Source organism: Raphanus sativus, chromosome 9 (assembly GCF_000801105.2).
Source record: "Raphanus sativus cultivar WK10039 chromosome 9, ASM80110v3, whole genome shotgun sequence".
Classification (NCBI taxonomy): domain Eukaryota; kingdom Viridiplantae; phylum Streptophyta; class Magnoliopsida; order Brassicales; family Brassicaceae; genus Raphanus; species Raphanus sativus.
Genome location: NC_079519.1, coordinates 3047766 through 3073870, shown reverse-complemented (window position 1 = coordinate 3073870; position 26105 = coordinate 3047766). Strand labels below are relative to the sequence as shown.

The following is a 26105-nucleotide window of genomic DNA, read 5'->3' as shown; positions in this document are numbered from 1 at the left end:
AATATTAACCCGCACCCGCAATTCAAAAATTTCAAATTGCTCGACCCGCACCAACCCCGCGGTGGATCAAACGGGGCGGGACCCGCGGGCTTTGATCAAAATTCCCAGCCCTACCAACAACCGTTACTTATTTTGTCTTTTCCCCTTCTATTGTACTCCCTCCGTTTCATAATACTTGATGTTTTAGAAGGATAATTTTGTTTCAAATTAGTTGAAGTTTTGAGATTTTAAGGTTACTTTAACTTTATTGGAAACTGTTCAACCAATTAGATTTCACAGTCTTTTTTACTATTGGTTAATTGATTTTAAAATTATATCTTTAAAATATTTTTTATTAAAAAATACAATTTTCTTAATCTTTGTGCACTATGGTAAAACATCAAGTATTATGAAACGGAGAGAGTATTTGTGTAAAAATGAAGATTCTCTTCACATGAAAGACAAAACGATGTCTCTCTGCACAAATGCAAAAGCCGAAAAATTCCTGCAAATGGCGGTGTCCAGCCATCTCTTTGCCAGTTGGCACCATCTGATTCCATAATGTCCTCTTATAAACAGCCACACTACAAATTGTCAATAGTACTACATAACACCAATTTATTAATAATTTTCAAGCTCTACTTACCCTTTTATTATTTTTTCTTAAATACAAGTGGAACCAAAGTTCCTATTATTTTTACTGCGATTTCAACTACGGTTGGTTACTATAGAGTATAGACTATAAAATGGCAAAGATGCATAGTTTCAGCGATCAAACTATAAAAACAAGAAAGAAAAGAATCTGTTTATTGATCAAAACGTAAATCCAACTATCTTTCGTACTCCTCCATCGCTTAAGAATAACAACGACCAAAAAAATATCACCCACATGTTTTTTAAATCTAATGCAAGAAAAGAAACTACTTACATCTCAAAGAAACAAATGATTACACCTTTGGCCATATGCAATGCATAATGATATCATAGGATCACTCCCACAATCATCCTTCATCATATTCACACCCTCCATCGCCGCAACATCTCTATCATAATCTCATTCCACGTGTCTACCGGACCAGGCAAGCACCAATGCAAACAATCATTATGAACCCTCTCAGGCACACCGTTCTTGAACGGGAATTCATACATGTACGGACCAGGATGTCCGTCTGGTCTCAACACCGAGATGGCCGTCACATCTAACGCCTCTAACCTCCCCTCCGCCACAGCTTTCGCCGCCTTAACTTCCTCCATCTCTATCCGTCGCATCTCCAAGTCCAAACCTTCTAGAACCTTCCCCTCCTCGTACGGCTCCGTCATGTTACACGCGCCGAGACTATCCCAAGGCCGGCCTTCGAAGTGAGACGGCGAAAACGTCGTCAAGATCACGTTCCGGCGACTTCCAGCAACCGCTTTCAACGTCGTTCTTATTGCTTTTCTAAACACATCGAAAAACCCTATCTCGGTACAGTTGCTTGCTTCGCAAGAATGACATCCCAAAACCGAACCGGACTCGTAATAAACCGCGGGATGTAGAAACCAGTGTCCCACGGAGACAACGACCGTATCAAAACGTTCTAAATCATTGCCCCATCTCTCATCCACACGGTCTAGGTGCAATACGTTGTGGTCCAACGTTCCGGATTTCTCTAAACCGGCCACAAGAAACGGGGACCAGTAAACCGAGACCGTGAAATTGTGGGATTCGAACCGCCACGTTCTGAACTTATTGTCTTCTCCGTTTCTGTAAACGAGATCAGGGCTAGAGACGGTAGAGAGCAAACAGATGAGAGACTCGAGCTGGTTTCTAGCCATGGAGTCGCCGACGAAAGCTAGATGTTTGTCTCTCATAAGATCAAGAAACCGGTTAGCGTCGAATCTCGGTATATCGCATTGGTTCGGTTTCCATTTCCAATAAAGATAACCGGAATCTGGTCTTCCATGACGTAAGCAGTTCTGACCATCTTTGATTGTTCCGCAGCTAGAGCCGTTGTAGAGTGGACCCATCTCGTCTCTTACCCATTTACCTTTCGTATAATCGCATAAAGCTTCTTCTTGAGATTCTTCTTCTGCAAGATCGACATAAACACTCTTAAAGCCATCGTGCATCCATTACATATATAAATCATATTGGATAGTTTCAATAGTACCTTGAGAAGAAGATGAAGAGTAGTTAGTGAGCACAACGTGTGCTGTAGAGTCTTGGAGAGTGGTGTCATCAATGGCTGAGAATGGGTTATTAAAACAGAGATGAAACAGAGCAAATGGTATAAAGGCTAAGACTATAAAAACAGCGATCTTCCTTTGACTTGGACAATTCTGTTGCTCTTTTAGTCCCATTTCAGGAATATAGAACAACCTTTGGCCTTCTTGATTATTGATATGGTGTTTTTTTTCTTCCAACGACATGTCACATCGGTTTCTGGTGGTTGTTCTGTATTATGTGGAAGAGACGGAATGGTTCAATGGTTTTGGACCATGGGAGGAATATTTTACTCAAATCTTTTATTATTTGTCTATTGATGTCAATGATGTTCCTATATATGATTAATTTTTTTATTTTATAAAATTAATTCGTACAGCTATAAATCGTCTTTTCTTTGCTTTTTGGTTAGAAATTCAAAAATAATAGTCTATCTCATATGACATTATTTTAATAATTGATTATCTAGTTACGTTAAAAAAAAGTTAGAAATATGATGCTACTTGCTTTAGGCAATGGTCATCAAGTTCTCGTAGAATTACAATTCTGGAAATTTTAACAATAAATTTGACGTATTAATGTTTTTTATTATAAGGAATTTATTGTTTGCATTATCTTTTTTTTTTATTAGTCTGTGGCTCTGTGGTGGAGCAGCAAGAGTGTCTTTGATCAGTGAGCGGCCAGTGTGAAGTTGGCCCATGATGCAGTGCGTCGATAACATTTTTGCTTGCGTGTGTCAGGGTTCAATTGTCTGCGTTCACTCAAAATGGTCTCTGTCGATAATATAACGTGCCGCATGTATTTGATCATCTAAGCTAATTAACTATTTAATCCTATAATAAGATGGTGATAACTGACACTTAACTTAGGCAATGTAAACCAAATACTTCAAAAAGTTAAGGTGTTTTTAAAGGGGTGTTAATGAAAGTTAGATTTATAGAGAGTTTTTTGATTTTAAAAGTATAGAAATTTGTTGAATTTGGAAAAAAATGAAGAAAATTTTGTATATTATGAAAGTAAACATCTATAATAATTTTAAGAACAAGTAATATACATAGTATTCTCAAAATTTTGATATATGAATTAAATAGTTAAGAATACAATTTACAATAATACTAATTTTAATATATTTATAGAATCATTGAAATCTAAACCTTTAGAATAACAAAAGTTTTTGTATAGAATTACAAAATTATCAATCCAATAACACTATATTTTATTAGGAATGTGAGAATATATAAACCAATAACAATACACTTTTTGAAATGTAACAATCATCAAAAATGTAACTTCTTTTCTTTCTGATTAGAACTTTTGATAAAGAACAAATTCTATAGATTACTGTTAGAAAAAGTCATAAAATTGATTGGTAAGTTACACGTTTTTTCACAAAGTTTTTAAAACTGTAATAATTAAAATTCTAGAGACCTTTTGTACGGTTTCAGTGATCTGATGGCTTGGTCAACGTAGAGATGATTTTACCCACTATCATGTAATGATTGTTTTGGTTTTAAGAAACACTAGATTTTGATGCGCGCTTTTGAAGTGCGGAATATTTTACGATGAAAAATTTTATTAATAATTTAACAAATATTTTGGTAAATTTTAAAGAGTGTGTATTTAAAATATTTTTGCATTTAAATCAGTATTTTTAAATTCAACCCGATTGTGATTATACCGGTTAACCCGGAGATCTGACAATTCAATTTATGTTTTTAAAATATTCATATTAAAAAATCACTAAAATCCGAGGCTAACCGATTGAACTGATAGATGACCGATATGTAATCTAATTGGATTTAAATTGTAATAACTTCATAATTTGTAATCTTATAATCGAAATTTTAAAATTCACTATTTTGCAATTTATGATAGTGAACTTTAAAATTATGACGGTTATACAAAATTTTAAAGAGAAAATGATAGATATAAAATAACTAAGATTAATTATTGTATTATTTGGAAACATTGATAGTAGTATAAAAATATATTATTTGGAAACATTGATAATAATATAAAGAAATAAATATATTGTTTGGAAACATTGATAGTAGTATAAAGAAATAAGTATATTGTTTGGAAACATGGATAGTATTATAAAGAAAGGAACATAAAGTGATTTAATATATGTTTAACTATAAAGTATAATGTGTATTTAATTTAAAAACTTACAAAATAAATGTTAGGTCCAACAGAATGTTTCTGTTTTAATAAGATAGATGTTAAACATTTTACTAGACGGGTGAAAATCCTGAGAGCAATTTTGGTAAAGTTGCTTTTAGACTTTTAAGTCCACCGGACCTTTTCTGATTTAATCTATTTTTCATTCTAAAATATAATAATTTTAATTAGAATCAGTTTTTGCTCTAATAATATTTTATTTAAAGTAAAAAATAGAATGATGATAAAAAGAATAAATTACTCTATATATAGAATAAATATATTTTCTATTATGTTATAGAGTGAAAAATAGCATATTATTTGAACAATTTTATTTTAAACTATATTTTCCTTAAACTTTATTTTAAAATGGAAAATATAGTGTGATTGGAAATACTCTATTAGATCATTATCAGTTTCTTAAAAATAGAAAATAGTAATATTTTATATATTATAATTTTTTATCAAAAGATTCATCAGACAATAAAACATGTGTTTCTTACGGTTTTAGTAGAGTTTTCCACCTAAAATAATTTTCTTCTTTCTTTTCATTTTTATTAGCGAAAAGCTCTCTTAAAGACTCTGAATAACAATGGGTGTGTATATTTTTAAATTTAAAACAATATTTCCATCATGATGCATATTTACATGGTATAATAAAGAACATTATATATCATTTTATTTGATCGGTTTAATAACCAGTGGTGGATAAGATAATCGTTGATAGAAAGATAGTTGCCTAACCTAAAATGTAGAAGAAGGATGGTTACCACTGGTAAAATAAATATAGCATTACATATGTTACAACGGGTCTTCTGAGATTAGTTAGAACATATGGAACTATTGGGTTGAAGGAAATGAAAAAATGTATGGAAATGCAAACAGGCACGGAGATAAAAATATCACGTGGAGGAAAAAGACAATTTTTCGATCCAAAAGCGCATTAACTCTAGTAATTTCTCTGTTTGAAATTGAATCCGTAAAAGGAAGACTTTGTATATATGATAACTGTCCATTTCAATCAAATATAATAGCTGTAAAATGGGGGTATTATATAGGATGAAACAAGGATTGTGTAGAACGCATGTGCAAGATGAACTCTAACAACATGTGATCTATCTCAAAGATGTAATCTAAATTTGCAATGGGTGGTTCGACTTGTTGTCCTCATCTCCGTTAACTTCGGTCCATTTCTTTTTTTTTCCATGTGCCCTCCTGCTTCTGACCATTCAAATTGTTAGCCAAACCAATCTCCTTAGTTTAATCATCAACTATAGCCTAAGTATTTAGTAAAAAATTGATATAACCTAAGAATATAGGACACTTTTTAATATATTTCTCTCTTTTTGGGCAAAGCAAAATTTTAATTAAATTTTAATCTAGTTCACAAAGTATACAACTGTTGAAGAAATTAGTTGCTAAAAACAAAAATAAAATCATGCAGAAGTTAATATTTGACTTACACCAAGAAGACATTACGCTTTAGATAAATTCAAATGTTTTTTTTCTCAAAATTTTGTAGAGAAAATCTATACTTACATATTTAGAACCAACATTCAAGAGTCAAGACTGACATTTAGGATTTAAAAAGCTAAAAGGTAATGACAGAGGAGATAATGGTGATGTAGTAGCTCACCAGCTTCCCACCTCCCCTTTTGACAAAATAAAATGATTAGTTTAATTAGGCCAGTTGGACCACTATATTTTTCTGTTTATATTTACAGTAAATCAATTTTTCATTTATGAATAATTTCATATGAAAATAATAGAAACTTCATCCATATTGTTGGTGGATGCCAGGACTTACATTACGTGTTTAGACTAGTGTTTGTGAGATTGATGATACAAAATGAACTTAAATTTTCGCTGAAATGGACACCTATCAGAAAATACAATGAACAAACGCTTTTACTGAATAAATTCCAAGAATGCAAGGCGAAGATCTTAAGTATGAAATACATCCGACTTAAATCGATCACACGTAAGTAATTTAGCTTTAATTGTGGATCATTTGCTCAATTTTCTTCCTCAAGCCTGTATAGAAACATGTTCTTCCTTTTATACAATAGTTGACATGCTGACTTGTGATCTCGAGGATACACGTGAAACTCAAGAAACATGTTCTTCCTCTAAAATCTTCAAAAATGTATAAACCAATAATCCATTTGGGTCATTTGATAGTCGCTAAGTTAGGCCCATTTAAGCTCAAAAATAACAAACCAGTAGAGGTTTATATGGGCCCGTGTTTAGGGAACTATGTATGTCCTTAGCTCAAACATAACAAACCAGTAGAAGTTTCTATGGGTCCGTGTTTAGGGAACTATGTACTCATGTTGACTTACTTTTCTCCATTGGATATACAGTATACTTGATCATATAACAAAAGCAATCAAATCGAGAGAAACAAGAGGTTGAGAAGGAGTATGAAATAATGTTGTGGAGATGGCATTTGTGTCGGCTACGTATGTAAATACAGTTTTGTGTCACAAGTGAAACTGGAAAGAAGTTACAACTCAGTAGTGGCAAAAGGGGCATCTGAAGGAGTTATTCAATGAAACACAACAAAGAGGTAGATCGCTACTATCTTGAGAATACTTTATACTTGGTACCTTGTGTAAATTTGTTTTAAAAAAATTGTTGCAATGATAAGAATAAAGATTAGAGATTTATTTGTTGTAAATATTGAGTTTGTTGAGTGTTCACAAAAACAGAGAGTGTTAGTGTTCTCCTTTGTATAGCAAATCTGGATCCTCTGAACCAAAACTATACATGTTTAGAAGCTTATTCGTTGATAAAAATGTCAATATTACATTAATTTTTCTTTTCTTATACTGAAACTGGAAGGGTTTAATGGGTGGACTTAAAACTAGTTGAGACTTGGGATAGAGAATGTTGGAAAGTTAAACTGGGTGGACTTAAATTTGTTGTCGATTTGCAAACTAGAAAATTTAAAACTTTATAAATGGGTCTTGAGCATATCCCAAGTTGTAGCCCAATCAAAACAACTCCCATAACTAAGTTGTATTAAGGATGGTGATTAGAGGAATGAATTAGTTTCATTTGTGAAAGTGGATTCAGTACTTTATTGATATGGCTCCTATACTGTCACGTTCACAATCTTCTTTAGTGTCAAATCTAAAAGAGTGTAACATTTCTTTTTGTCTTTCTTTAACTAAGTCTAAAACCAGCTCTCTCCTCTCTAATCCACTTTTGCTTTCGCCCCATGAAAAATTGCCTTTCGCTTTCAACTTTCTCATCTCTTTGCTGAAATCTCTGTAAAATTTTCAGTCTGAAAAAACTTACAATCCTCCTTTATCGCTTTCAGTCACTGTGCTAACTACTTTTCTTTTATGCTCATCTCCTTTCTCTCATGTACATCATCTTTTTTCCCTTGCACTCTTTTTTGATTAATCGAAAGAATCAAAACCATATGTTAAATGTTGAGTTGTGGTGGTAAAACCATTATAAATGTTTTCATCACAGTAAAATATGTTCCTGCGGAAAATGGACTAACTCACATGCTGAAAGTGAACAACTTATAACTTGTGTATGTCTTATTGTTTGCTTTAACATTGTTTTGTGTGAATGTCGGATTTATAATCAGTGTTATAATACTATTGCCGTCAAAAAAAAAAAATCAGTGTTATAATACTAACTATGCTTAGTTATGATATGATAATTAGTTAGAGCTTCTCACAGATGTGTGTGTGTGTGTGCGAGTGTCCTTGTAACAACATGAAGTGGTGGGATTAGGAAAAGAGGGATTGATGATGAAACAAAGGACTTGGGCATGGAGGTGTCAATGTCCACTATAGAAATCAGAAGAGATGGTATTGGTGAAATGAAAGTGCCAAAGGAGGAAGAGTGACCGAATCTTGGTTTGTGACCATAAATAACAAAAAGCAAACCCACGAAAATTCCTAAAAGCAAAACACACAAAAAAAAAAAAAAAAAAAAAAAAAAACACAACGAGAGACGCTCCCTCGAGAAACCAAGTTCACTCACCCTCTCACGCCCTACGGGGTCGGGCCATGCCACCATTGCATTCTCATCATCTTTTTTTTTCTTTTGTTTATCACTGAAATTATATTCATCTTGAAGGATACAACTCATTATCTTTTCTTTATTTATCGTTTCCTTCTCTAAATATCATCTTACCACTTTATGTTTTCTTTTACTTTACAAGTATCCAAAGTTTGATTTAATTTAATGAATATATTGTATCTTCTTCTGTAAAGATTAAAGGCAATCCATGTGCAAACTTTGTTGCTATATGTTCTATAATATATTCCCTCGGCTTTCTTTTTCCCTTTGTTTCCCATTAAGAAGAAAGGCTAAATATGCTTTTATATGTTCTTAATTCAATTACAAAGAGGTATAAGTTCAATACAAATAGATTGCATATAATGGAAACATTTACATAGAGTATAGTTATATGTAATATGAAAACAGAAATAGATAGGGGTTATGCTACACACTAGGTTAATACTTGCAGCTAGTGCGCGCGAGATGAGCATTACGTATACATATTTTATTTACTTTCATTTTAATACATTATGAAATAATAAAATAAAATATATATAAATAATTGAACAGCCAATAAATATTACATATATGGTTAAATTGTGTAAATACATAAATAAAAATAATCATTATTATTTATTTACAATCATTACATGGTAATTAAATAAATTCAAAAAGTCATTTTCATCTATTTTATTTGATATATAATTAAATTTAAATGATATTAACATAAGTACATAGTATATTTTAATATGATTATTTATTAAATGAGGTTTTTACTCATATAGTCTTATGATCATTTCTATCTTTTTATAATATTTTTTTTAAAAAACATTGATAACAATTTTTTTTTAATATATGACTTTTAATAGTTTCTGTAGTTCGTTTTAAATTCAATGAAAATTTTAAAATTAAAATATTAAATTCTCAATATTTATTCAATGTAATTTGTAAATTTATAAATTTTAATTTTATTTTTTTAAATTATATGTATATATTTTAATTTGAACGATAAAAATTATTAAATGTGACTTCCTACTCATATGGTTTTATAATCATTTTTGTTTTTATTTAAAAAAAAGTAAAAACTTTGATCACAAATTTTTCAATGCGGAATTTTAACAGCTTATTAATTTATAATCCTTTTAAAAAATTCAAAGTATAACATACAATAAAAATAAAATAGTTAATATGATTGTTTATTTTAATAAAATAAATTTAACAAAAATGATAGATGATACATACATTGTTATCAAATTTTTATTATCAAAAATTATTAATTTTCATATATATATTTTTAGTTATATTAGATAATTCTGTAATTTTTATTTAAGGAAATAAGTAATTGTTAATTATTAATTATATGATCAAAATAAAAAATAGTATATGTTTAAATGAATCAATCTATTTTCTAAAAATTCTAAAAATTATTATAGTGATGCATCATCAAATGTTGTAATGACGCACATATAATATATAGGGAAGGCCTTGGGTTTTGAATAAATTAGACCTAGGATCCTTCACTTTTAACACTAGTTGAGAATAAAGCGAAGTCTTTCTGATTTTATTCCTCCTACCCACATCCACATGATCTACATGTGCCTATATAGATCACCTACATGTGTATATGTAATGTAATGCTAGTATTAGATAATTAAAAATTTAATGAATGCATATCCTGTCGATATATAATTTCATTTTCGTTTGTCTCGATCTCATTACCCCCAATGATCCTTGTCCATTTTCTTTAAGAATGTTGTATACTCTTTTGATTAACTAAGGGCTAGTGAAGTATGCAAAAAGGGATCTAAATATTAATGAAGATGGTAAAAAAGGGATGTAATTAATGGCGAACGCGTGTACCAAACTAAAAGGACAAAGATAATTAAGATGTAATTAAAAGACGTATGTCTTTATACGCTGATATTAAGCTTCGGTCCCTTTGCGTCCCCGTTTGTCCCAAACAAAACTCAAAAGATAATTAAAATAAATAAAAATTTAATAAAGAATGATGGAGGTAATCCCGATGCTTGATATGTCCAAATGTGTGGGCTGTCATAAGTTTATTTATAATTAGCAGTTGCTATGCACCTAATCACCTAATCACCATTACCTCTCTTTACCTTTTTTTTTGCTTCATGTTAGATTAAATAGTAGTGCGTGAAGCTTCTATTCTTTCTCAACCTCTTTCTTTACAATACTATTTATATCTTTCTTGTAATAGTTCTTGTACGCAGTCTACATGGTTCGTCCTCAGATTGTCATGTCATATCGATGCTCTTTACACCACTGTGACAACTTTTCTTAGAAAGAAAAAGTAATTAAAAAGTCATATTGACTGGTACGGGAGTAAAAGTAGTAACACAAATTGTTACGTACATTAAAACGGAGTAGCTTCAAACTCTAGTTTCAGTGCATGTTCTTTTTTTTTGTTCAAGTTTCAGTGCATGTTCAATAATTTATATACGGGTTTGAACTTATACAATGATGTCAACATCAGCAGCGTATGGTTGAATAATGGGGAAAGTAATGTAAACTAAAATACTACTCCATAAATAAAGAGAAGAGGAGCGTCATGAGCATATAGAAAGTTGATTACGTTGTTAAATCCGGTAGACAAGTTAGGAATTGATTAGATTAATGAACGAGACTCGTAAATAATTCATTGGTGGCGAAAAAATAAATGGCTGATGAAGAATAAATTAAATAATATTATATATATATATTAAACTAATTGATTATCATTATGAGTTATACGGAAAGAGACATTTTGTCGAAGCAGGGTTTTACCTATGTCGGAAAAACTCCGAATAACTTGGTTCAGTGGTTGTAAGATTTTGTGTTTTTGGTCAAACTTGGTTATAAGACTAAAACACACCTTCTTAAATGTTTTGTTATGCAGTAAATTCAGTTCGACTTTTCTTGCCCTTCTAATTTCAGTTTTATGTAGATTCATGCATACATATAGATAGAGACTAGACAGAGGCATAAGCTCGGAATACGTGTGGTGGCTAATGTTTGAGGGGTTCGAGGGATGAAACGGTGTTGCTACCTTGTGGTTTCGAAGTGAGACCACTTTCTCTGACATGGAGACAGATGAACGTCACATGTATGCCTCTGTTCCTATTTATTGCTCATCTATATCAAAAAGCCTAAAACCAAGAGAGAAACGAATTTTACTGCTGTTAGATTTGTAAATACAAAAATTGCTTGTATAATTGTGTTAGAGATAACCTTTTATCTAAAAATTGTGTGTTTAGGCATTACATTTTATAAAGGGGGCAACTGCGAGGGAGCTCACTTTTTAGACATCAAATAGTCTTCTTCTTTTGGTCTTATATTTAATCAAATATACCTTTTGTCTTCTTACGTTCGTCGCTCAATAAAACATATAACTCAGATTCACAAACTCACAGGTTCACATGCCTTATGCTCCCCACAAGGCCACACAAAATCCAAGCACAACTCGCATTATCTTATCTCTCACGTTCTTCTCGCTATTAACAACGTCTGCGACAACCATTATTGCCTTACTTCATTATATAGCTCCATGTCTTGTTTTCTTATTGAAACTAAAAGACATTTTCTATAATTATAATGAAAAAAAGAAATTTATATATACTCACGTGACGCCTTACACGCATGCATATAATATGAGAAAAAAATCACCGTGCTCTAACACCCAGTAAGAGCAGGTACATGTAAATTTAAATCAAAACACAAAACTTCCCGCCAATAATAAAAGATTTGAAGAGAAACAAACAAAAACACGTGCGACACACGCCTCCGGCACGTGCAGTCGGCACACAAACGAATCACAAAAAAAGAAACAAATGGAGTAGTGTATATACTCGGAGAGGAGCTAAGGGCCCACCGACTGCTGCGATCCATTAAGACAAAGGCTTCTCTCTCTGTCTGAAATCTTCAAGCTTTTCACTCAAAATCTTCTTTTTCATACGCTCCCCGTCTTATCAACACCATTCACTACCTGTAGACTGTAATGTATCATGTGCCCTTCCCTCTCACATGCACACACACACACACACACACTCAAAAGTCATAATCTTCTTCTCACACGTGTGTCGTCTACATTCACTCACCTTTTATTTTTACTTTACTTTCTTCTCATTGGGAATCTGCAAAGTCATTAATGATGAGCATTGTCTCTCCCAACCAACCCCAAATATTACCTTCCCATAAAAGTCGTAAACAAACACTGTTTCATTAAACTCTTATTCCTTCCCCTTTGGATGGAAACACTCTCACCAACCCCACTAATTATGTTTTTTTTTTTAGATTTAATACCACCCAACTTATTATTAACTATGTACTTCATATGTTATTAACTCTATTTCCCCCTTAGTTTATTCAGAGCTGGATTTGTCAATTGTCATCACCTACCCATGAGTAGTCACTCAGTTTCCTCCTTTTAGATGGAGAAGATAAGGATGATGATGACGACGATGAGAAGGAGGATTCATCGCTTGGCCTTATCAATGTGGATGCTGCTCTTACGCTCACTCTAAGCTTTGCTATCACTCTTGGTGAATTTCTCCGGTTATTCTCTATGGCCATTGCTTTCATCAGCTTGTAGCATCTCACGATTTTCTCCTGAATATTCAATTAAAATTAATATAAACCAAAGGCACTATTGTTAATCTCATGTTTTATTATTAAAACATTCTTAATCCAACTTACTTTGCTTAATCCTTCGCACCAGGTCTCAGGGCTCTCGCGGGGATTTGCAACAGAGGATAGAGAAGGGAGCTCGTTGGCTACGCAAAGAATCGCAGCTGCAGCTATGCTCGATGGCCTATACTCAAGAAAGCTCGCTTCTGTGCAATATGATTTTTTTTTTTTGTTAGAAGCAGACCTAGGGTTGGGCGTTCGGGTACCCATTCGGGTTTCGGTTCAGTCCATTCGGGTTTCGGATTTTCGGGATCAAAGATTTTAGCCCCATTCGGATATTTCTAAATTTCGGTTCGGATTCGGTTCGGATCTTTGCGGGTTCGGTTCGGGTTCGGATAACCCATTTAAAATGTTTTCAAATTTTCAAAGTTCATTATATACTTTAAACTTTCAAAATCTATAAGAAATATAATATATTACATATAAATTTTCATAACATATATGTCAAAATACCTTAATTTAACATATAAATTGGTTTTCTTTGAATATTTGGACAAAAAATTAATAGATATTTAAATATTTTGGTGTTTTCAATATACTTTAGCTATTTTAAACATTTACTTTTGACTATTTCATATATTTTCCGAGTATTTTGGAAAACTTAAAGGTATCTTATATATTTTTAATATTTTTAATATACATTATATATAAAAATAATGTATATATTTAAGTATATAAATTTATTTCGGATACATTCGGGTACCCAAAATATTTCGGTTCGGATCGGGTTCGGTTTCGGTTCTTTAAATACCGCAATTTTGAACCCGTTCGGATATTTAATCAATTTCGGTTCGGATTCGGTGCTACTTTTTCGGATCGGATTCAGTTCGGTTTTTCGGATTCGGATTTTTTGCCCAGCCCTAAGCAGACCAATGTACGTATGATATTAATGATCATACACAACATTACGTTTACCTTTGATGTTGGAGAGTATAATCTCTGTGGCATGGGAGAGAAAGAACCCGAGAGAGGTTCCTAGAGGATCGATCTTATAAGCAAAGAAGCTGAGGAAGCTGAAGGGTGTAACAGATCGTAGTCTCCAATCTAAAACATCCAGAACAAGAAGTTCCATTCTTTGTATCGTCTTTGCTTCAAATATATACTTCACTCCTTCAACCTACATTCCAAACAAAGACACGACTTATAACAGAGCTAAAAAACAGGGCATGTAGTACAGATTTTTTTAAAATAATTTTAACAAGAATAAATGAAATAACCTGGAAATCAAAAAGAGAAGGAACGAGAACTTCCTCCATCTTGGCAGCTAGAGACAAGCACGCCACTGCTAAAAGCTGCATTGGCCAACCACTCGTTTCCTGTTAAAAGCAGACTGCTAATTAATCTCATCATTGATTATGTACATACTCTAAATATAAGAATAACTAAAATATTATTTAGTTGAGGAGCGTTTTTACAACATGATTATAAAGTTTTGAGATAAATAGGATTACGTGGAGTGAAAAGTTTACTGCAAAAGTATTGTATTATAAGCCACTATATTATAATAGGAACTTATAAATAGTTTAAATAAAAATAACAAAAACAAATAAATAATTTTTTCTTCCCCATGCCCGCTACTGTTCTATAATTATTTATACAAATAGTTCATTCCAAAACAACATCCGACTAAATCAATCCATCAAATAAATGTTTCAGTCTCATATTTACCATTAATTTTCATCTACCAAGTACTAGTTTTGAAGAAAAGTCAATAAAATAAATAGATCCCATGAAAAAAGTGAAAACTATTGACTTTGAGGTGCGTTGTTATTTTTCATATCAATATGAACGTTGACGTTTTAAAGGATTTACCGGTAATCGGCGAGCGTAGAGAAACCGATCCATATAGTTAACGGCGAGGTACGCCGTTAAAGGCTGGAAGCTGTAATACGCTTGTACCTGCATCCAAACAAAACGCACTCTGTCAAATACACCATCTCTGCATGTAAAAACGAAAAATAACGAAAAGCTGATTGTAAATATATTTAAAGAAGTTAATAATCGCTCGCCTTGAGTATCCATGAGACGGACTCTTCTCTAGCGGAAGCGTCGAGAGACTGAGAGTGGAACCTAGAGAGGTAGTCAAGTCCTGGAACAAAGTGCCTCTCGTCCTCGATGCAGCTCGCGATCGAATCATCAGGCCATGATTCAACTTCCTCCGATGAGAGCTCAGCCGTTGATTCGCCGGAGGAACACTCTCCGCAGAATAAATCCATATTAATCGGAAAATGAATCGCAATCAGATTCTCATTGCATCTCCATGAACGCGTGTTGGGATCTGAGTGAGAGAGAGAGAGAGTGAGGGAAGACGGAGAGGAGAGTGAGGGTTGAACACATTCATTTGTTTGGATATATAAACACGAGAAAGCACATAGAAATTTAATATTATTTATTTATTTTTCATTTTTTTATGGGAAAATAAAAAAAGAACAGAACAGAACAGAGAGACTGTTACAGTTTCCGTTTTGCCCGGGAAAACGGGACTGTTCTCGAATCTAGACAGGGAAGGTTTGAAGTTTTTCTTGTTTTGTTGTTTGTCTTTTGTACTTGTGACTAACACGCGCTAAAGCGAAATGCGCAGGTTAGCTGAAGGCAGTGGTGTATAAAAGAGAGGTGTAAAGGTAACGTAATTACGTATACGTGGGGGTTACGGGGTTGCATTGCATGGGTACAGGCTGTACAGCTAATGTACGTTTTGTTTGGATGTTACTCTCGTGAGGAGAGAGAGGGAGAGGTAGTCCGACTGTTTTCAAAATATGCTGACGTGCAATCTACTGGTTGGTGATTACCTTGATGGGCCTGGTTTGCATGGGTGTAATGAACCATTTTGGGTTAGGTAGCTTAGGCAGAACATTTTGCAGATGTTGTGCGTAATAGATTGTGAAAGTCCTTAGCTTTATTATTCACAAACGATAGCCTTATAAAGGCATCATAGTTACAGAGTTTTAGGAACTACATCCGTAAATATCTGAACAGGAAATATACTCTAGTTACAACAGAAATATCTGAGTATATTCTAATAGTGCGAGTATAGGCCAATCCAACCAACTTAATTATATATTGTGGTTACTAACTAAAATTTTGTTTTTTAGGTTACTGTATAAAAAAATGGATTATCTTATAAAGATCTAATAATCATAAGTTCAAATTTCACTAGAATAAGATTAGGGAGGGTTATTGAGAGATGAATTTGTATAGCGTTTGTGAATTTTAAGAGTTAATAGATTTTAAAAATTATGTGAAAGTGTGAAAGTTGTATATACATTGACTTATCAAATATGATCATAACTTTTTTATATTGATGTATGTTTTCATCAATTAGGCTTACCAAAAGAGTTTTCATTAAAAAGGCAAATTTGCTTTATAGATATACAAAGAGTAATAAAGAAACAATAAAAATAATTTTTGAATTATATGTTTTAAATTCGAACCTATTATAAAAAATTGAATTTTCAATTTTTTTAAAAAAATTATTTTTGAAGTGTGAAAATAAAATTTCAAACTATTTTCAATTTTTTTTCTTCAAATTTTTAGTATTTATAAATATAATTATATATTAAAAATGATAAAACAATATAATTATATATTCAAAAATTTAAAGGTATATAAATGTAATAAATTATAAGTTTGGACATATATTTTGGATTTTAAGGTGTAATGAATTAAAAGAGTTATCACATGGATTTTGAAAATCACATGGATACATATGATATTCTGAAAGTTGACTCTTATGAGTAATAATGAATAGAATTCATTTCCCAATAACAATAGATTTGTTTAGAATTAAAAAATCAACAATAACAAGAGTTTTTGAATAACAAGAGATTTGATTGGATTTTGAAAATTCTTAAACCATAATAATGGATTCTATTAAGATTTTTAAAATCCAAGAATCAATAACAATGGATTCTCAAAATTTTCAAAGTTCACGAGAATTCTATTACCAATAATCATCCCCTTAGTTTATCTGAGAGTTAAATGAGGACTTTGCTTTAGAAAATGAACGAATCTACTAACGTAGAACTTTTTATTATTTAATATATATATACGTGTATATAATATATATATATATAATATATATATTTGCCATTTGTCTCTATAAATTAATAATATTACTATTTTAATATTTTATTTACTTATAAGTTATTAATTTACATAATTCTTTTTTCTAGGTTTATATATTTTTGAAGATATATTTTACAAAAAAACAAGAAGAATACTTAATTTACAGTATAAGTATTGATTAAATTTTACAGGTACAATTTTATATTGTTTTTGTTCTATTTGGTGTAGAAAATATGTTCCTTAAATATAGTTTAAATAAAAAATAACATATTTAAAAATATTAAGAAACATCAAAATAAACTTCAACATGAATTAGAAACAGTACAACAGTACAGTATTATTTATATTTATATATATTTTACATATTTAATTATAAAATTATTTTTTATATTAAGACCATATATATCAAATATATATTTTATTATTTTATATGATTATATTTTATTTTCTAATCATCTAACTTGATATTAGTAATATCCATTAATTTATCGAATATTAACATATAGGGTCTAACTGGTGACCAAGGAATGAAGAGGAATAATGCATTCCTTAATGTTCCTAACAAATTTTACCATTCATTAGGAATAGTCATTCCTTTTCATTCCTTCTCATTCCTTTTATTGTAGAGAATTAAAGAACAAATTTATTCCTCACCAAATTTGATATGGAATAACCGTTCCTCATCATTCCCATAATTTTATTCCCATCAATTCTTTTCCTTTTTGTTCCTACTATTCCCGAGGTGGTCACCAGTTAGACCCATAGAGTTTTTGAAATATCTAGATCTACCCAATGCTGATTGGTATTTTATATGGAAGCCAAGTGAACATCGAAACATGTTTCGTTTTATTAAAAAATATACACTGAAACTAACGCAAGATTCAAGATCAGTATCATATGTTATTGAAAAAAAGATCAGTATCATATGACTATATACAGTTGCAAGAAAATAAAAATCATATGACTATATATGATACTATAAACCATAGTAAAATATCTGTAAAATAATGTTAGACTTCTGTTACTTTTTGTAGACATCCTAGCATATACATGAGGTCATTTCTCTTAAAAAGTGCAGGTAGTCGTTTGGAAAAAGTGGCCGAAAGAAATTTAGAATAACGTAAGACTTATAATTTAACAATTAAAATGGACAAAAAGGAACATATAAACAAATGGGTATTTGTTGCCAAAAAAAACAAATGGGTATTTGTTGCCAAAAAAAACAAATGGGTATTTTTTGAATTGAAGATAACTTCTTGGACGATATTTGTAATATCTTCGGCGGAAAACATTCTTCACTATTTATCCTTTTATTGCTCGGTTTGTTCAACTTATCTGTTCTCTATTATGGTCGACAATATTTAACAATAATGAAGCCAAAACACTGAAGATCAAAAGGAGAGAAAATTATGCACCCATTATTTCAAAAAAAAAAAAAATTATGCACCTTCCAACCTACAACAATTTATCACTGACATTACATTCTCGTGGTAGGGCTAGTCAATTTGGTTAATGTCTTAATTTCTCAAAGAGAAACAATACAATTCATGGGAGCCATTGTCTTTTAGTCAACAATCCACGTTGAATAGTTATTTCAGATTCGTATATGTTATGTTTCTGCACTATAGATGATCTTATATACTATCATCGTCGCATTAGTTTTCTCCTGTAGCATGGTCAACTCGGACCTAGTTGATACGTATAAGTCTATTCGTCCATATCTCTTGCGTGATAATAATGTTGATAGATTATAAATTAAATACTCAGACCTCTTGTCATATACAATAATCATTGATCGATGAGCATGAGTCGATGTTGAGTTAGTAGAAAAGAATGGACAGTTAGCGAGATAGATCGAGCCATTTTCAACTACTTATGTTTGATTTGATTTTCGGTTTGAAAATTTAAACCAAAAGTGAAGAGTATAAACTTTAATATATAGAGCATTTATCGAAAACTCATTATTTTAGAAGAGGCTATCCCACGGATTTTGGAAAAATTTCAAAAATATGAAAATATGGTTTTAGCGTATAGTTTCATCGAGCACTAACATAAGATGATTGTCAAAGAGTTTAGAATCTTTTTTGTCTCTGTTTCTCTAGATAATAAAAAATTTATAATGCTAATTCCATTGATCTAGGCAGTATATAAAATTTTAGTAAACTAAATATTAAAAATTAGAATGATTCATCTATACCATGAAAGATAGTTTAGAATACATTAATTCAAATGTTGAATGTATTTTTAAAATTTTAAACAAAAGCGAAAAGTACAAACTTCAGTATATAGAACATTTACCGAAAACTCATTATTTTAGAAGAGGGTTATCCCACGGATTTTGGAAAAATTTCAAAAATATGAAAATCTGGTTTTAATGTACAGTTTCATCGAGCACTAACATAAAATGTTGGTTAAAGAGTTTAAAACCTTTGTTGTCTCATATCTCTAAATAATGAAGATTTTATAATTCCAATTCCATTGATATAGGCAATACATGAAATTTTACCAAACTTTATATTAAAAATTAGAATGATTCCTATATACCAAGAAGATAGTTTAGAATACATTAATTCAAATGTAGAATGTGGTTTTAAATTTTTAATCAAAAATAAAGAGTATAAACTTTAGTATATAGAGGATTTACCGAAAATTTATTATTTTAAAAAGGGTTAACCCACGGATTTTGAAAAAAATTCAAAAATATGAAAATCTGGTTTTAGTGTATAGTTTCATAGAGCACTGACATAAGATGATGGTCAAAGAGTTTAGAACCCTTGTAGTCTTCGTTTCTCTAGATAATGAAGATTTTATAATGCTAATTCTATTGATCTAGACAGTATATGAAATTTTACTAAAATAAATATTAAAAAATTAGAATGATTCTTATATACTACGAAAATAGTTTAGAGTACATTAATTCGAATGTAGAATGTAGTTTGAAATTTTTAAACAAAAGTGAAGAGTTTAAACTTCAGTATATAGAGGATTTACGGAAAACTCAATATTTTAACCCACGGACATTGAAAAAATTCAAAAATATGAAAATCTGGTTTTAGTGTATAGTTTCATCGAGCACTGACATAAGATGATGGTCAAAAAGGTTAGAACCTTTGTAGTCTCTGTTTCTCTAGATAATGAAGAATTTATAATGCTAATTCCATTGATCTAGACAATATATGAAATTTTACTAAACTAAATATTAAAAATTAGAATGATTCCTATATACCATGAAAGATAGTTTAAAATACATTAATTCAAATGTAGAATGTTGTTTTAAAATTTTAAACAAAAGTGAAGAGTATAAACTTCAGTATATAGAGGATTTAACGAAAATTCATTATTTTAGAAGGGATTAACCTACATATTTTGGAAAAATTTTAAAAATATGAAAATCTGGTTTTAGTGTATAGTTTCTTAGAGAACTGACATAAGATGATGGTCAAAGTGGTTCAGAACCTTTGTAGTCTCCGTTTCTCTAGATAACAAAGATTTTATAATGGTAGTTTCACTAATCTGGACAGTATATGAAATTTTACCAAAGTAAATATTAAGAAATTAGAATGATTCCTATATACCATGAAATATTGTTTGGAAATCATTAATTCAAATGTAGAACGTGGTTTTAAATTTTTAAACCAAAGTGGAGAGTATAAACTTTTGTATATAGAGGATTTACCAAAAACTTATTATTTTAAAAGGGGTTAACCCACGGATTTTGAAAAACATTCAAAAATATGAAAATCTGGGTTTAGTGTATAGTTTCATAGAGCACTGACATAAGATGATGGCCAAAGAGTTTAGAACTTTTGTAGTCTCCGTTTTTCTAGATATTGAAAATTTTACAATTCTAATTCCATTGATCTAGACACTATATGAAATTTTACTAAACTAAATATTAAAAAATTAGAATGATTCCTATATACCATGAAATATAGTTTAGAATACATTAATTCAAATGTAGAATGTGCTAATTCCACTAATTTAGGCAGTATATGAAATTTTAATAAACTAAATATTAAATTTTTTGAAAGATTCCCATATACCATGAAAAATAGTTTAGAATACATGAATTCAAATGTAAAATGTGGTTTGTAATTTTTAAACTAAAGTGAAGAGTATAACTTCAATATATAGAGCATTTACCGTAAACTCATTATTTTAGAAGGGGTTAACCCACAGATTTTGGAAAATTTTCAAAAATATGAAAATCTGGTTTTAGTGTATAGTTTCATCGAGCAATGACATAAGATGATGGTCAAAGAGTTTAGAACCTCTGTTGTCTCCGTTTCTCTAGATAATGAAGATTTTATAATGCTAATTCCACTAATCTAGGCCGTATATGAAATTTTAGTAAACAAATATTTAAAAATGAGAATGATTCCTATATACCATGAAAGATAGTTGATAATACAATAATTCAAATGTAGAATGTTGTTTGAAATTTTTAAACTAAAGTGAAGAGTATAACTTCAATATATAGAGCATTTACCGAAACCTCATTATTTTAGAAGGGGTTAACCCACGGATTTTGGAAAATTTTCAAAAATATGAAAATCTGGTTTTAATGTATAGTTTCATCGATAAGTAACATAAGATGATGGTCAAAGAGTTTAGAACCTTTGTTGTCTCCGTTTCTCTAGATAATGAAGATTTTATAATGGTAATTCCACTATTTTAGGCAGTATATGAAATTTTATTAAACAAATATTAAAAAATTAGAATGATTCCTATATACCATGAAAGATAGTTTAGAATACATTAATTCAAATGTCGGATGTGGTTTGAAATTTTTAAACAAAAGTGAAGAGTATAAACTTTAGTATATATAGCATTTACCGAAAACTCATTATTTTAGAAGTGGTTGTTAACCCACGGATTTTGGAAAAGTTTCAAAAATATAAAAATCTGGTTTTATTGTATTATTTCATCGAGCACTAACATATTAGATGGTCAAAAAGTTTAGAACCTCTGTTGTCTCCGTTTCTCTAGATAATGAAGATTTTATAATGCTAATTCCACTAATCTAAACAGTATATGAAATTTTAGTAAACTAAATCTTATAAAATTATAATAATTCTTATTTACCATGAAAGGTAGTTTAGAACAGAGTAATTCAAATGTATAATGTGGTTTTAAATTTTTAAACTAAAGTGAAGAGTATAAACTTCAGTATATAGAGCATTTACCGAAAACTCATTATTTTAAAAGGGATTAACCCACGGATTTTGAAAAAAAAAAATCAAAAAAATCAAAATCAGGTTTTAGTGTATAGTTTCTTAGAGCACTAACATAAGATGATGGTCAAAGAGTTTTAGAATTTTTGTTGTCTCTGTTTCTTTAGAAAATAAAGATTTTATAATGGTAATTCCACTAATCTAGGTAGTATATGAAATTTTACCAAACTAAATATTAAAAATTACAATGGTTTCTATATACCATGTAAGATAGTTTATAATATACTAATTCAAATTTCGAATGTGGTTTGAAATTTTTTAAACAAAAGTAAAGAGTATAAACTTCAGTATATAAAGCAGTTACCGAATACTCATTATTTTAGAAGGGGTTAACCCACAGATTTTGGAAAAAAATTTAAAAATAAGAAAATTTAGTTTTAGTGTATAGTTTTACCAAGCACTAACATAAGATGATGGTCAAAAAGCTTAGAACCTCTGTTGTCTTCGTTTCTCTAGATAATGAAGATTTTATAATGCTAATTCCAATAATCTAGTCAGTATATGAAATTTTAGAAAAATAAATACTAAAACATTAGAATGATTCCTATATACCATGAAAGATAGTTTAGAATACATTAATTCGAATGTCAGATGTGGTTTGAATTTTTTAAACAAAAGTAAAGAGTATAAACTTCAGTATATAAAGCATTTACCGAAAACTCATTATTTTAGAAGAGGTATTAACCCCCAGATTTGGAAAATTTTCAAAATTATGAAAATTTGGTTTTAGTGTATAGTTTCATCGAGCACTAACATAAGATGATTATCAAAGAGTTTAGATACTATGTTGTCTCTGTTTCTCTAAATAGTGAAGATTTTATAATGCTAATTCCATTGATTTAGGTAGTATATGAAATTTTACTAAACTAAATATTAGAATGATTCCTATATATCATGAAATATAGTTTAGAATACATTAATTCAAATGTAGAATGTGGTTTGAAATTTTTAAATAAAAGTGAATAGTATACACTTCAGTATATAGAAGATTTACCGAACTCATTATTTTAAAAAGAGTTAACCTATGGATTTTGAAAAAAAAAATTCAAAAATATAAAAATCTAGTTTTAGAATATAGTTTCTTAGAGCACTCACTCACATAAGATGATTGTCAAAAAAAACCATAAATGTTTGATTTGTTTATCAGTCGCTACATTAAATTGATCTTGGGAAACATTTTTCAATATTACTTTGAAAGGAAGAAACAAGAAAATGAACAACCACAAACTTTGACAAATAGGTGAATTCAGATCATTGTAGATCATTGTAGCTATCAATTTCAATGGAATGATAATGACGCCTAAATGATTTTGCACTACTAATCTTTTATTGACTTTTACTCGAGCTCCATACTCCAATTATTACTAAATAGCAACATGAATTTAAAATCTTTTAACTTTCTCTTAATCTGTCTATACATACTCGCAAACATTTGCAAGATGATTCGATGTATAGTGACACTTTTCAAAATATTGTAGACACAGTTATAAATATTGTTTTTGTTTTCGATTGTCCAGTGTCCACAAAATAGCTCACATAAACAAAATTAGCTGGTTCTCGACTGTTACATCTCTTCTAAATAGGACCATAATTCATTGCCTCAGTCGAGTTGAGTGAAACTTGTATGGTTAGAACATACAAGTCTTTAAAACTCCCCTAAAAAAAGACGTTTAAAATATCTTTGATTAAATCATTAACAATACGCTAACTTAACTAATTTGAAAGACGTTATAAATCTGGTACAAGTTGCCATCGAGATTTTGCACACAAGAAGTGTTCAAAGGGACCCTTTTTCATCTTTACGTATCTTTTTGGACTTTGGTCGGCGTTGTCAGATTATGACTCACTATACTCTATGCCACCGTTTCTTCTTTTTAATTACCTCTTTATCTCTCCGTTCAAAAAAATAAAATAATAACCTCTTTATATATCTTTCTCGCATAGTGGCATTTAGGCTCCGATCAAATTCAGATGCATTTCATTATTCTCCTAAGAAAGATGTTCCCACGTCACTAGTTTTTTTTTATTCTCCTAAGAAAGATATTTCCACTAGTTACTTCGATGACCTGACCGGTAAATATTAGTATATCGATTTTTATATGCATATACATACGTAAATAATAGTATCAATAGCTTATATTAGTACGTTATTTTTTTGTATAATTTAAGGAAAATTCAGTTATAATAGCTCATGCGTATCACATTAACACTTAGATCATTTATACCAAAACCAAAAAAAAAAATATTAAAACAAAAACGAAATAGGTTATAACCAATTTACAACAGAAGCACGAAAACATTACAACAGAAAAAGATTCCGTATGATATTCAAAATCTTTATTCATAACTTATAACCAATTTAGTTATACTTTACTATGTGTACATTAGAATATGTAATATATAGGGCCAAAACAAGAAACATGTGAATTTGTACGCTATCAAATGTGAGAGTGAAAACGTGGCACCATTCATGTTCTTCACACCAATACTAAATTACTAAATAATGAATATCAACCGGATTGATCTCACATGCGTTATTCAACCTAATAAAAGTGGAATAGTATAGTTAGTACTTAGTACTCTCGAATCGATAACTTCTGTATGTGTATGCAAATGTAATATATATCTGCAATGTACATTTTTACACTAAAAAGCTTCACGTAGTAGATGCTTTATCATTGGTGTAGTGCCTAAGTTGATGCTTATCTAACTACCCACTAAGCTCTTCTTAGTTTGGTCTATCTTAGAGCTCTACTATTATTATCTTCTATCAGAATCAGAATCAATTAATTACTATGGCGGCTTGACAGATTGTGGCTAATCTTTAATGATAATCTCTATAATCCTTTTTCTTAGTTGTAGATACCTATTGCGATATCATACTTACTTACAGACTTCAATTCTATATAATATATGTAAGTGACATTATATAAACATATGTATAGCGTTAAAAGTATTACTAGAATGCCTAAAGGAAAAAGAGGATAGAAATAGGAACCACTAAATATATAGAATGTTATACTGACTGACTTTCGAACTCAACAGAGTAGGCCAACTCAATAGCTACTCCAACTCAACCTAACTCTAAATTTTATGAAGACTAATTAACAATGGTATGACAATTTTAATGTAAAATGTCTTGTGCATATGTTTGACTATATAGTAACATGTGTAGTTCTGCTCACATGTTGCATTTATTTCTTTTACACTTACATAGTGTCTCTCCTTATACTACTAGAGTAATAGATTAATTATTGGTTGGTGATATACATACGTGTTATGTAAAACCAAATTCTAACACATTTAAATCAAAAATCTAAAGAAATATATGTAAGTAGGTTATGTTTTTTTTTTTTGCTAAAAGGTTATGTTGTGCATACATATAGCACCTTATAATATTAAGTATAAAATACGTATACAGAATGACACACTTGTGAAACGGGCCAACATGTATTAGGAAATGGTCCCACTGAGAGAGATCTCATGACTTCAAATCAAGAACTGGTCCAATCACAAAATGGACACGTAGATATGTACAAAGCTTAATCTCCATCCCCTAATGGGTCACACACACAGCCTAGCATTTTTGTATTTTCTGCACTGTTTTTTTTAACTTTGATATTATAATTCTTTGATTTCTTATTTTCAGCTTTTCTTTTCTGACTTTTTTTATATCCCTGGAAATTCTCTCATTTTCCAATGAATGAGTCCAGCTGGGTCCTTTAATTTTGCCACGGCTAATCAAATCTGCA

The 26105-nt window shown here is 30.5% G+C and overlaps 2 protein-coding genes across 3 annotated transcripts; both read right to left on the bottom strand.

The window, feature by feature from the left end:
* Positions 1 to 769: 769 nt before the first annotated feature.
* On the bottom strand, positions 770 to 2487 carry LOC108823456 (xyloglucan O-acetyltransferase 1). The gene is made up of 2 exons (XM_018596669.2): positions 2130 to 2487; positions 770 to 2048 (listed from the first exon to the last, which is right to left on the bottom strand). The coding sequence occupies exons 1-2, from the start codon at positions 2386 to 2388 to the stop codon at positions 997 to 999; spliced, it is 1311 nt and encodes a 436-aa protein (XP_018452171.1). The 5' UTR covers positions 2389 to 2487; the 3' UTR covers positions 770 to 996.
* A 9476-nt stretch (positions 2488 to 11963) lies between these two features.
* Positions 11964 to 15391, bottom strand: LOC108824516 (cyclin-D1-1). 2 transcript variants are annotated; one of them, XM_056995486.1, is made up of 7 exons: positions 15064 to 15391; positions 14867 to 14953; positions 14272 to 14370; positions 13970 to 14171; positions 13064 to 13200; positions 12767 to 12976; positions 11964 to 12501 (listed from the first exon to the last, which is right to left on the bottom strand). In XM_056995486.1, exons 1-7 carry the CDS (start codon positions 15268 to 15270, stop codon positions 12475 to 12477), a joined length of 969 nt encoding a protein of 322 aa, XP_056851466.1. In that variant the 5' UTR covers positions 15271 to 15391; the 3' UTR covers positions 11964 to 12474. The 2 variants fall into 2 exon arrangements, with proteins under 2 accessions (XP_056851466.1, XP_018453453.2); XM_018597951.2 differs by having other exon boundaries at positions 11964 to 12976.
* Positions 15392 to 26105: the final 10714 nt, after the last annotated feature.